The sequence below is a fragment of the Hyla sarda genome, chromosome 1 (genome assembly GCF_029499605.1).
Source record: "Hyla sarda isolate aHylSar1 chromosome 1, aHylSar1.hap1, whole genome shotgun sequence".
In the NCBI taxonomy this organism is placed as follows: domain Eukaryota; kingdom Metazoa; phylum Chordata; class Amphibia; order Anura; family Hylidae; genus Hyla; species Hyla sarda.
The window spans coordinates 472,518,688-472,531,332 of NC_079189.1; the positions used below are offsets into that span (position 1 = coordinate 472,518,688).

A 12,645-nucleotide genomic window follows, 5' to 3' on the forward strand; every position below is an offset into this window, starting at 1 on the left:
CTACATACTGGGTAAAGGGTCTGAATATTTGTCAATGCAATATTTTAGTTTTTCTCTGTTTTCACTTTTGGGAAATAGAGTGCAAAATGATGAGGAAAACTGATTTTTGTTATTGACATAAATTTAAGTTTGCAACATAACACAATGTAAAAAAATTGAAATGATCTAAAAACTTTTCAATTGCACTGTATGTTTGTTATTAACTTAAATGTGTACTCCGCTGGAAAACATTTTCTTTTAAATCATCTGGTGCCAAAAATGTCAACAGATTTGTAAATTACTTCTATTTAAAAATAGAAATCCTTCCAATACTTATCAGCTGCTGTATACTACAGAGGAAGTTCTTTTCTTTCTGAATTTCCTATCTGTCTTTGACCACAGTGCTCTCTGCTGACACCCCTGTCCATTTTAGGAACTGTCCAGAGTAGGTGAAAATCCCCATAGCAAACCTATCCTGCTCTGGACAGTTCCTGACATTGATAGAGGTGTCAGCAGAGAGCATTGTGGTCAGACAGAAGGGAAATTCAAAAGGAAAAGAACTTCCTGTGAAGCTTACAGCAGCTGATAAGTACTGCAAGGATTAAGATTTTTTAATCAAAGTAATATACAAATGTTAAAAATAAGGTGCAGCTCACAACAGAAGGACCGAGGCAGTTAAAGCTAAAGCCGGACCCCACTGGCAACAATAATGAAAAATAATGGAAACCTATAGCTTATGCCTCTAGGACCTCACCAATGGTGCATAATGGTGTGGGCAAAGATAGATATAACAGCGTTTGCTCAGAAATAGTTTTTTAATTCAGAATTTAAAATATATATAAATAAGTAAAACAGTAACAAAATATCACATTACACTGGCACTATCTGATGAAAATCTCACTGGGCCCTAGTGAGATATCCAAAATATAAAAAAGATGTATGAATAAATTAATATTCTAATAAGTCCATAAATCTGCAGATAAAAAACAAAAATAAAATAAATCCGCAAAAGGTGTGGATAGATTTTTGGGTTTATGGCAAAATAATTGTTTACCCACACCATTATGCACCATTGGTGAGGTCCTAGAGGCATAAGCTATAGGTTTCCATAATATACAAATGTGTTTAACTTTCTGGCACCAGTTGATTTAAAAACAAACAATTTCAGTGGAGTACCCCCCTTTAAAGGCTATTTTTATACATGGTCCTTAATATGATGTTAAAATGTTTTTCCCATAGGTCTATATAAAAATTTTGGCTCAGTTTCTCTTCTGCAGGTTGTCTGTTATAAAATATAGTGCAGGCTGCTCTTTCTTATTTAAAGGGAAATTCATCAGAGGAGCTTGCTGACATCTTTATCTCCATCACCTATCTCTCTCCTCTCCTGAACAATCTTCTCAGCTAATTTAAGACCAGATGAAATTTTTGACCAACTAAAAAGATCATTCAGAAGAGGAAAGCAAAGGTCTGGAGACTGGGCTGTCAGGCAGCTTTTCTGATGCATTTCACTCTGAACAAGGCTATATGTGAAATCATGCAGGCAGCAGAAGAAAAAACTGAATAAAAATAATGAATTAAGAAATATGGGGAGAATCATTTTTACCCAATAGTAATTATTCCATAGCCCTTAACCCCTTAAGGACGCAGGATTTTTAAATTTTTCGGACATTTACGCACGCGGCAATACCATATTTTTATTTACATAATTTTTTTATGGGAAAAGGGAGGTGATTCAAACTTTTATTACTGAAGGGGTTAAATCACATTTATTAACTATTTTTTATTACTTTGTTTTACACTAGAGGACTATTACATGCAATCCTTGATATGCATACACTGTTCAATGCTATGCCATAGCATAGCATTGATCGTGGCGTCTAAAGGGTTAATACCGTACATCAGTCCTATCGGCAATGTCCGTTATTAGACGTGGGTCCTGGTTGCTGATAGCAACTGGGACCTGACGGGAGCTCGCGCAGGATGTAAATATACATCCTGCGTCATTAAGGGGTTAAAACATATATGTTACTGGGTTACATTGTTTATGACAATGGATGTTTACCCAACTATGTCAGATATAAGATGGATTTTTACTCCAGTCCATCGTATTAACTTTGGATAATTTCATTTAAATAGTCAATAGTTACTAATGCCAAAGTACATAAAAAATTGGAGGTTTGCTATTTATGTTACAGTTTAATCTGACAACAACACATACCAACAGCAAAAAGGTCTTTTCTTCTTCCACGTTACAGATATGTGCATAAAATGTTCCTGTGGTTAAAGGGGTACTCCGGTGAAAAACAAATTTTTTTAAATTAGTTGCTGTATAGTACAGAGGAAGTTTAGTTGTTCTTTTCTTTCTGACCACAGTGCTCTCTGCTGACACCTCTGTCCATGTCAGGAACTGTCAAGAGCAGGAGAGGTTTGCTATGGGGATTTGCTTCTACTCTGGACAGTTCCTGATGTGGACAAAGGTGTCAGCACAAAGCACTATGGTCAGACTGACAGACTGTGGAGCATACAACAGCTGATAAGTACTGGAAGGATTAAGATTTTTAAATAGAAGTAATTTACACACTTTCTGGCACAGGTTGATTAAAAAAATAATAATAATAATTCCACCAGAGTACCTCCACCTTTAACCCCTTAAGGACCAGGCCCATTTTGGCCTTAAGGACCAGACCAATTTTATTTTTGCATTTTCGTTTTTTCCTCCTCGCCTTCTAAAAATGATAACTCTCTTATATTTCCATCCACAGACCCATATGGTGGCTTGTATTTTGCGTCACCAATTGTACTTTGTAATTACATCACTTATTTTACCATAAAATGTATGGAGCAAGCAAACAAATATTATTTATGTGGGAAAATTGAAAAGAAAACCGCAATTTAGCAAATTTTGTAAGATTTTGTTTTCACGCTGTATACTTTACAGTAAAAATGACGTGTGTTCTTTATTCTGCGGGTCAATATGATTAAAATTATACCCATAGTTATATGCTTTTCTATAATTGTACCGCTTAAAAAAAAATTGAAATTGCCCTATTTTGACCACCTATAACTTTCTAATTTTTCCATATATGGGGCGATATGAGGGCTCATTTTTTGTGCCTTGATCTGTAGTTTTTATCGGTATCCCTTTTGCTTAGGTTTTACTTTTTATTAATTTTTTATACATTTTTTTGGAATAAAATGTGACAAAAAAGCAGCAATTTTGGCCTTTTGAAATTTTTTTACGTTTACGCCGTTCACCGTACGGGATAATTAACAATATATTTTAATAGCTCAGACTTTATGCATGTGGCAATACCAAATATGTGTATTAATTATTTTTTTTACGGTTTTTTGGGGGTAAAATGGGAAAAACGGACGTTTTACTTTTTTATTCAGGGAGGGGATTTTTCAAATTTTTTTACTTTTTTATTTGACATTTTTGAACTTTTTTTTTAACACTTTTTATGTCCCCATAGGGGACTATTCATAGCAATCAGTTGATTGCCAATACTGTGCAGTGCTATGTATAGGACACAGCACTGATCAGTATTATCGGTCATCTTCTGCTCTGGTCTGCTCAATCTCAGACCAGAGCAGAAGACCCCGGAAGACGGCCGGAGCCAGGTGAGGGGACCTCCGGCTGCCATGCTGGATGATTGGATCCAATCATCCATTCAAAGTACCGCACTGCAGCAGATGCCGTGATCTGTATTGATCACGGCATCGGAGGGGTTAATGGCAGACATCCGCGCGATCGCGGATGTCCGGCATTACCGGCGGATCCCTGGCTGCTGATAGCAGCCGGGACCTGCCGGGCATGACACGAGCACCGCTCCGGTGCTCGCGATCATGCCGGCGCGTAAATGTACGTCATGGTGCGTTAAGTACCATGTCACCATGACATACATTTACGTCCATTGTCGTTAAGGGGTTAAGAGTACCCTGTTCTGTTTTCTTGGTAAAGTTGTTACTCTGTGACTACTAAACCACATTTGATCAAATAATAGTAAGTATGTTTTCATTATTGGCATTATAACCTTATTTCATCATTTTTAAGGTTAGAGAGAGAAGATGACAATTACAAATTACCCTTAGGCATACTATGTAATGGGTTAAAATAACCTAATCTATTAGCTTAGATACATCTATTTACTCTTCTTATGAGAGGATTGATTTTTAATCCATGTTTGATCAAGAATCATAAATAATAATAGTAAATAATTGGAATCCCTCATATAGCACAGGAATTGGAAATGTCAGGTTACATGCAGCAAATCAAATCATTTACAGTTAAGACTTTGTTTACACAGAGCAGTTTTGATTCTCTTTCTACATGCTTTTTTATAGGAATGGATGAAAAAAAGTACGTAAAAGTATGTAAAGTTGCCAACAGTCCTTTTTTGGCAGGTCTGTCATACACTCTGGACAACAAAATAGAAGAAGCATATGCTAATTTGCTTCCAAATGATGTTTCTGACTATTTTGGGCAAATTCTTTGGTAAAACATGGTGTGGTTTAAACTACCTCATGATTCAGGATTCCAATCTTAAAGAGTGTAAATACAAGTCCTTTCTCATACTTTTACCTTAAAGGGGTACTCCACTGGAACCCATAGAAAACCTATTCTGCTCTGGACAGTTCCTACAATGGACAGAGGTGTCAGCAGGGAGCACAGTCAAGAGCAGACACACAGAGCAGACACACAGTACTGGAAGGATTAAGATTTTTTAATAGAAGTAATTTACAAATCTGTTTAACTTTTTGATTTAAAAACAAATGCTTTCCAGTGGAGTACCCCTTTAAGGGTGTATTCACAGGGGAGCACAGTCAAGAGCGGACACACAGAGCTATGGCAGTAGCAGCAGGGAGCTTGCTCTGCCATAACTCTGTGTGTGTGGGCAGCGCATCAGTGGTGTCAAATACACTGCAGATGTGCTCCCGTGGGCATACACCCTAAAGGAGTACTGCAATTATAGACAACTTGCGGAAAGGGGATAAGTGTCTGATCGCGGGGAGTCCCTCCCGATCTCCCATACGGGGACCTGCACTGCCGCGGCTCTGTGCTGCTAATGCTCATGTCGTCGACCTCACAGAAATGCCCCAACCATTTAGCTCTATGGGAGAGGCAGGTATGCACAAAAGCTGCATTTCCACCTCTCCTATAGAGATACATTGAGGGGGCTCGTTGCACGGGAGAGCCGCGGTAGAGCAGAGGACCCATACAGGAGATCGAGGTGGGGGAGGGGGGGTCCCAGCGTTCTATCGCTGCAGTACTCCTTTAAGAATCTACTGCTGACAGTGGCATATAAAAAGCATAAAAAGAACATAAAATGTGTACTGTGTAAAGACCACGTTATTTAAATAAATGATTATAGGATCGTTATAGTATTATAACAATAGTATTTCAGAAACTACTTGAGCCATGTTCCCTTGTTCTGCATAAATTACCTGTGTTTAATGGAGTTTCCCAGATCTCTACGTGGAATCTGTGGGGACCAGCGAGGCACTGACAGTGTGTCTGAAAGCAATAAAGAAACATGAGGTTAAGAGAATAACATTCCCCTTATCATGGTCTTTGACACAGTATGTCAAAGCAAAACTGTCAGCCTGTTAACCCACCCTAGACCCAACACACAGGGTTATAGGGTGAGTGAACAGGTTTCCAGAGAGGGCCCCCACCCGGCTAGCCGCTTCTATCTTCCCCTGTCACCTACTAGTCCCCTGTTATTTGCATATTCATAGTCTTCAACTCCACGTCCAAGTGACGTGTAATCACCAGTCATATGAGTGTAGTGCTTTCTCGGCAGAGCACGTGTGCTGGAAGATTTAATCATGTAAGAGCAGGGGAAAACATTCCATTCTCTGCGGAGAGAGCGCTGCGCTCACGTGACTGGTGACTCCACATAACTAGGATGTGGAGTTGAAGACTATGAGTATGCAAATAGTGGCGGCGGGATTAGTAGGTGACAGAGGGAGATAAAAGCAGCTAGTCGGGCGGGGGAGGGAGGGGGGACCGCTTCCACTGTGCATTTCCCTCAATACAGCCAGGGAACTTCCGAGGATGATATCTCAGGACCTACTGGACCAATTTAGGTAAGTGATTCCTCTATGGAATACTGTTCATCCACACTATAACCCAGTGTGGATGAACAGGCTGACAGTTTTCCTTTAACAATTAACAAAATAATATTAAAAAAAAAAAAAAAAAAGCTCAGAATCGGTTAGTCCTAGATTTCTGATTGACCAAGATGAAGAGACACTCTAGGAAGTCATTATATAATATCATCACCAAGAAGAAGGACTTTTCAATAAATCTAAAATATAGAAACGATTAAGAGGACTAAAACTAAAACTTAACTTTTAATATAAGGCAAAAAGAAAAAAAAAAAAGGTACTCATATGTACTAAGCGACTTGAGAAGCACAAAACAAACAAGACGAACAACTAGATTACCCTCATCCCAAACTCTAGTTGTTTGTTTTGTGCATCACAAGGGGCTTGGCACAGTACCTTTTATTTTGGATTATTTAATCCTCTTAATCATTTCTATATAACTTTATTGGTAGTCCTTCTTTTCGGTGACAATGAACACATGTAAGTTAAAAAAAAATCACCTCTGGCATTCAAGAAACAATGCAACAATAGCAGTTCAATAAGTACTGATAATTGCACTACACTACACTGCACTACACCTTAATAAAATGGGAATGGTTGGTGATATTAACTTCATGTTTGTGGCACATTAGTATATGTGAGGGGGGAAACTTTTCAAGATGGGTGGGGACCATGGTGGCCATTTTGAAGTCAGCCATTTTGAATCCAACTTTTGTTTTTTCAATAGAAAGAGGGTCATGTGACACATCAAACTTATTGGGAATTTCACAAGAAAAACAATGATGTGCGTGGTTTTAATGTAACTTTATTCTTTCATGAGTTATTTACAAGTTTCTCTTTGTTTAAAGCCATTGACATGTCGTCGAGGTTAACACGTGAGGAGCGGATAGAAATTGTGTTGATGTCTGGTCATTGCAGCAGATTTCAATGCAAGACACCCTACGAGACCACCCATCTCCCATGCTAGTTAGTAAACTGCTTGCTAAGTTTCGTGAAACTTATTCAGTGTTGGATTTGCTAAAATGTGGACACATGAAATCTGTCACTAATGAAGAAACATCAGTGGCTGTCACTGGAGAGTTGCATTAGTCGAACATCCCTTCGGCGGATATTAGCTACTCACAAATGGCACCCTTACAAACTCCAGCTACTGCAGCATCTCAAAGAGGATGACCCAGATCGGCGCACTGAATTTGCAGAATGGGCAAAATTTAAATTGGAACAGGACCCTCAGTTTACACAGAAGATTTTGTTCAGTGATGAGACAAACTTTTATGTGAATGGTGAAGTTAACAAACAAAACCACCGCTATTGGTCTGACACCAACCCACATTGGATAGATCCCTCCAAGACTGTTGGAACACAAAAATTGATGGTATGGTGTGGTATATGGGGGACAAAGAAAGTGGGGCCATTCTTCATCAATGGAAATCTCAAGGCCACTGCATATGCGAAATTGCTACATGATGATGTGTTTCCCTCTTTATGCACTGAAGCTGGCACGTTCCCTGAGTTTTTCCAGCAAGATGGTGCCCCACCACATTATGGGTGTCAGGTCCGAGCATTCCTAGATGAACAGTTTCCTGGAAAGTGGATTGGTCGTCATGGGCCAGTTGAATGGCCCCCAAGGTCTCCCGATCCGACCCCCTTAGACTTTTATCTTTGGGGTCATCTGAAGGCAATTGTCTATGCTGTGAAGATACGAGATGTGCAGCACCTGAAACTGCGGATACTGGAAGCCTGTGCTAGCATTTCTCCTGTGGTGTTGCTATCAGTGTGTGAAGAGTGGGAGAAGAGGGTTGCATTGACAATCCAACACAATGGGCAGCACATTGAACACATTTTATAAGTGGTCAGAAACTTGTAAATAACTCATGAAAGAATAAATTTACATTAAAACCAAGCCCATCATTGTTTTTCTTGTGAAATTCCCAATAAGTTTGATGTGTCACATGACCATTCTTCCTATTGAAAAAATAAAAGTTGGATTCAAAATGGTCGACTTCAAAATGGCCGCCATAGTCACCACCCATCTTGAAAAGTTTCTCCCCTCACATATACTAATGTGCCACAAACAGGAAGTTAATATCACCAACCATTCCCATTTTATTAAGGTGCATCCATATAAATGGCCAGTATATTACATTATTAATGAAGTTAAGGCTTAGACGATAGACATGTTTTTACTAATAGAATCTTGAGGTAAAAGAGATCTGAAAGGGAATGAGGGTAGTCAGGAAAATTCATTCACATACTATGACCTTTTGAACATAAGTCGTGTAGTCTTTGACCATCCTCTGACTACAGGATGTCAGCAAGATTCAGTCTGCGGATGGGGTTCAGACCCCACATATTTCAAACTAGACATCCTCTCATTACATTGTTCTGTGTTAAGATCACTCACAATACAGGATCCCATTAATAAGAAGGATTGATAATACAGGAATTCATCAAACTAACCCCAAACAATAGGTTTTACATCTTACAATTTCATCTCAAATGAAGTAAATAAAACACAAACAAGATAAGCCATTCATTAGAGAATATATAGTTAATTTATGCCTTTATGTCAAAACATCTTTTGGTCGCTGTGTTAATGAATGACCACAAAATGCATCCTTGAAATCAGCGTCAGTATGGGCAAGTACATGAAAAAGTACCTATTAATGTAGGTGCATTTTTTCTTAACACTAGAACCTAAAAATTAGGATCAATTGTAAGCAAATGTATTAATAAAACACTAAAGCTAAATAAAAAGGATACAGATTTCTAAAACAAAGGAGTGGTAGAACAAATGTTTCATGATACTAGTTACATGCAATATATCAGAGTATCCCAACAACAAAAGTTGCCTGTAAGGCCAGGTTCACGTATGTACATCAATCCAGCATAGTTACTACCAACTGCGCCAGATGTTGGATGACCCATAGGAAACAGATCTACTATCCAAAATGACTTGAGATAACTGAATATATGTATGCAGAGCCTAACAGTTTTGGGCAAAAGAGTATCTAAAGGGAACCTGTCCATACTTTCATGCTGCCCAAACTACAAATCAAGGCGGCCTCCAGCAGCTTCTCCCTGCCCCACCAGCCTTGATCAACAGATCACTCTTTGTTTGGGCAGTGGAAGAGATGGTTCAGTCAAGGCCAGTGGGGCAGGGAGAAGCCACCAGGGATTTCCCCATAGTTCAGGCAGCATGAAAATGGTGACAAGTTCTCTTTACCTTGCTGGATTTTAAATTAGATGGATTTTGGAGATGTTTCCTACTAACCTGAAATGGAAAATTCACAAATTTAGAATAAGAGCGGACCTTCCTAAGATCTAACCCACCAATGAGTTCTAGAAAACATATGTAAACTAATTTCCATGAGCTATATATGATTTCATATAAAGATCCACAGGTCTGAAGGGAGGTGATGGGTTTCTTGGCTGACCACCTGGACTTTCCTTTAGTATTTAGCCCTACGGTAAGCTTATTGGGGGTGATTAATGTTTTGGTTTCCAGTACTCATAGACGGTTGTTAATTTGTTTCTTGTTGTTCTGTGCCTGTAAGGTAGTGGTCATGACTTGGAAGGATACATCCGCCCCTCCGCTGTCACATTGGATAACCTTGGTGCATAAATATGTTCCGTTGTATCAGGCTCTTTATGTTAGTCGTAAGTGCCCGAGGAAGTTTGATATGGTGTGGACCCCCTGGTTGTTGTTTGCGGAGTCAGCTGATCAGCCAGCTGGACGGAGTCAGTAGGTCCTTATGGAATGTATTTGTCCGGTTGGTGCCGGGGTGGGAGTGGGGAGGGGGGTTCCGGGATGTGTGCATGTTTGTGTGACTGGTTGTCTGTCTGTGTCAAGAATCTTCTTGGGGTTGCCCTCTGTGCACATTGTTGATCCTTTTTGGTATGCCTTATGTTCTTCCTATTGTTTACTGAGGCTCACTGGGTCCTTCGGGGAGTGCTGTTCTCTCTGTTTTTTGTTTTGATATCTTGCCATGTTGGCAATGTTTAATTGCAAAACTTAAATAAATAGTTTTAAAAAAAAAGATCCACAGGTATATTGCTCTTTTGTCAAGAAGAGCTAATACATGTCCACATCCAGCCAGTTGAGCTATGTGTGTTATTCTACCTCAACAAGGGAAATTCCTAAAACATTGCTCAGTCTGCAGCTGAGTCCGAGTCAGTGGGGAGTGACCGCAGAGTCTAGCCTGCACAGCACGAGGATTGTTTGGGTTTTAATTATAGATCATTCTTCTGAAGATCTCCGAGCTCTGACAGGAGTAATTGACTGATCTTTCTGTTAAGTTCTCTGTTTCTTTTTGATATTTATCAGGCGGTGGGTTTTAGAGAATACGAAAACTGCTCTGAATATCCTCACAGCTTGACTTTTTATACATCACCGAGTGTCTCCAACACTTTGTGAGTTCTCCAAGACAATGCTCAATGGAATTAATTCATTCAAGATAATTTCTTAAATATACAAAAACATGGCAGAGAGAATGTCTGTTATTATGTCAGGTGGCAGCCGAGGGAAAGTGAAATTCCCAGTCATACATCTAAGGGACCAATTCTATAAGTTTAACTTCAAATGATATAGTATGTGACTGGAATTAGTGTTAGATATCCAGATCTCATGGCTCATCTTAGAAATGCTGTGGTCATCTTTTTTCTGCTGTTATTACATCTTAAAGGGGTACTCTGGAGGAAAAAAAAATTCCTAATCCACTGGTGCCAGAAAGTTAAAGAGGTTTGTAATTTACTTCGATATAAAAATATTAATCCTTCCAGTACTTATCAGCTGGTGTATGCTGCAGAGAAAGTTGTACAGTTCTTTTGTGTCTGACCACAGTGCTCTCTGCTGACACCTTTGTCTGTGTCAGAAACTGTCCAGAGCAGGATAGGTTTGCTGTGGGGATTTGTTCTTGCTCTGAACAGTTCCTTACATGGACAAAGGTGTCAGCGGAGAGCACTGTATCAGACAGAAAAGAACTATACTACTTCCTCTGTAGTATACAGCAGCTGATAAGTACTGGAAGGAGTAAGATTTTTAAACAGAAGTAATTTACAAATCGGTTTAACTTTTTGACACGATTTTATTTTATTAATCTAATAAAGATTAAGTATTTTAACTAATGTTTGTAATTATATGTGCAGGTGTGGAGTGACGTGCTGCGGACGTGTTCCGCCCAGGACACTCACACCCAGCATATATAAATGATCTTAACACAAGTAACATTTGTATGACTAAGGCCCTGTGGGCCGAAACGCGTCACGTTACCTGAGTGCCTGATGTAACCTATGGCAACTGAATAAAAAGAAGTTCCATTTTACACGTGTGTGCGCTGGGCATCTTCCTTTCTTTTGCATATATACGGACGGGACCTGGTCCTGTCTGTGCGCACAAATTTGGGGTGAGCTGGATCTACTTTCTTTGCATCTAGTGTATGGAGTTGAAATATATTATGGTGCACAAGTAAATAGGAAATTCAAATATAATAGAAGGATATGGGACATAAAAAAAAAAAAAAAATATATATATATATATATATATATGATGTAACCTATGGCAAATGAATAAAAAGAAGTTCCATTTTACACGTGTGTGCGCTGGGCATCTTCCTTTCTTTTGCATATATACGGACGAGACCTGGTCCTGTCTGTGCGCACAAATTTGGGGTGAGCTGGATCTACTTTCTTTGCATCTAGTGTATGGAGTTGAAATATATTATGGTGCACAAGTAAATAGGAAATTCAAATATAATAGAAGGATATGGGACATAAAAAAAAAAAAAAATATATATATGATGTAACCTATGGCAAATGAATAAAAAGAAGTTCCATTTTACACGTGTGTGCGCTGGGCATCTTCCTTTCTTTTGCATATATACGGACGAGACCTGGTCCTGTCTGTGCGCACAAATTTGGGGTGAGCTGGATCTACTTTCTTTGCATCTAGTGTATGGAGTTGAAATATATTATGGTGCACAAGTAAATAGGAAATTCAAATATAATAGAAGGATATGGGACATAAAAAAAAAAAAAATATATATATATATATATATATATATATATATATATATATATATAATCCAAAAAAGGAAGCGGCACTCCAAATTGCAAAAAGCGGTATGTTTTATTCACCCATTAAGTCAATGCGACGTTTCAGCCTCACAATGAGGCCTTAATGTATATAATGTATATATATTAACAATGAGGCCTATATGTATATATATAACTCAATGGCCCTGATTTACTAAGAGTGGAGTGTAGGTTTCTTTGTGGGTTTTAATTCCCTACAATTTATTTTCCACGGTATTTACTAAGGTTTCCCTAGAGTTTCCACTTTCCCTACACTTTTTTTTACACATGCTTTGGTCTGTAGGGTTTTCCTCAGCTCACATCCACCACATTTTCTGTGGAACCTTAGTAAATATGTTGTTTTTTTGTGAAAATGTCAAGAACACGCCCCTTTTTGGAGATCACACCCCCTTTTCCAGGTTTTCTTAACAAAATGGAGAGTTAGGCTTTTTTTCGATTCTGGCGCAAATTTTGGCGCAAAAT

General features: G+C 38.8%; 1 protein-coding gene across 9 annotated transcripts in view; it reads right to left on the bottom strand.

Moving 5' to 3' along the window:
- KSR2 (kinase suppressor of ras 2) overlaps positions 1 to 12,645 on the bottom strand; it is a 481,762-nt gene that overhangs the window by 131,812 nt on the left and 337,305 nt on the right. For all 9 annotated transcript variants that reach the window (XM_056537068.1, XM_056537052.1, XM_056536998.1 and 6 more), the window contains one exon: positions 5,425 to 5,494. In XM_056537068.1, coding sequence (XP_056393043.1) covers positions 5,425 to 5,494 — 70 coding nt within the window. The remainder of the gene's footprint in view (positions 1 to 5,424; positions 5,495 to 12,645) is intronic.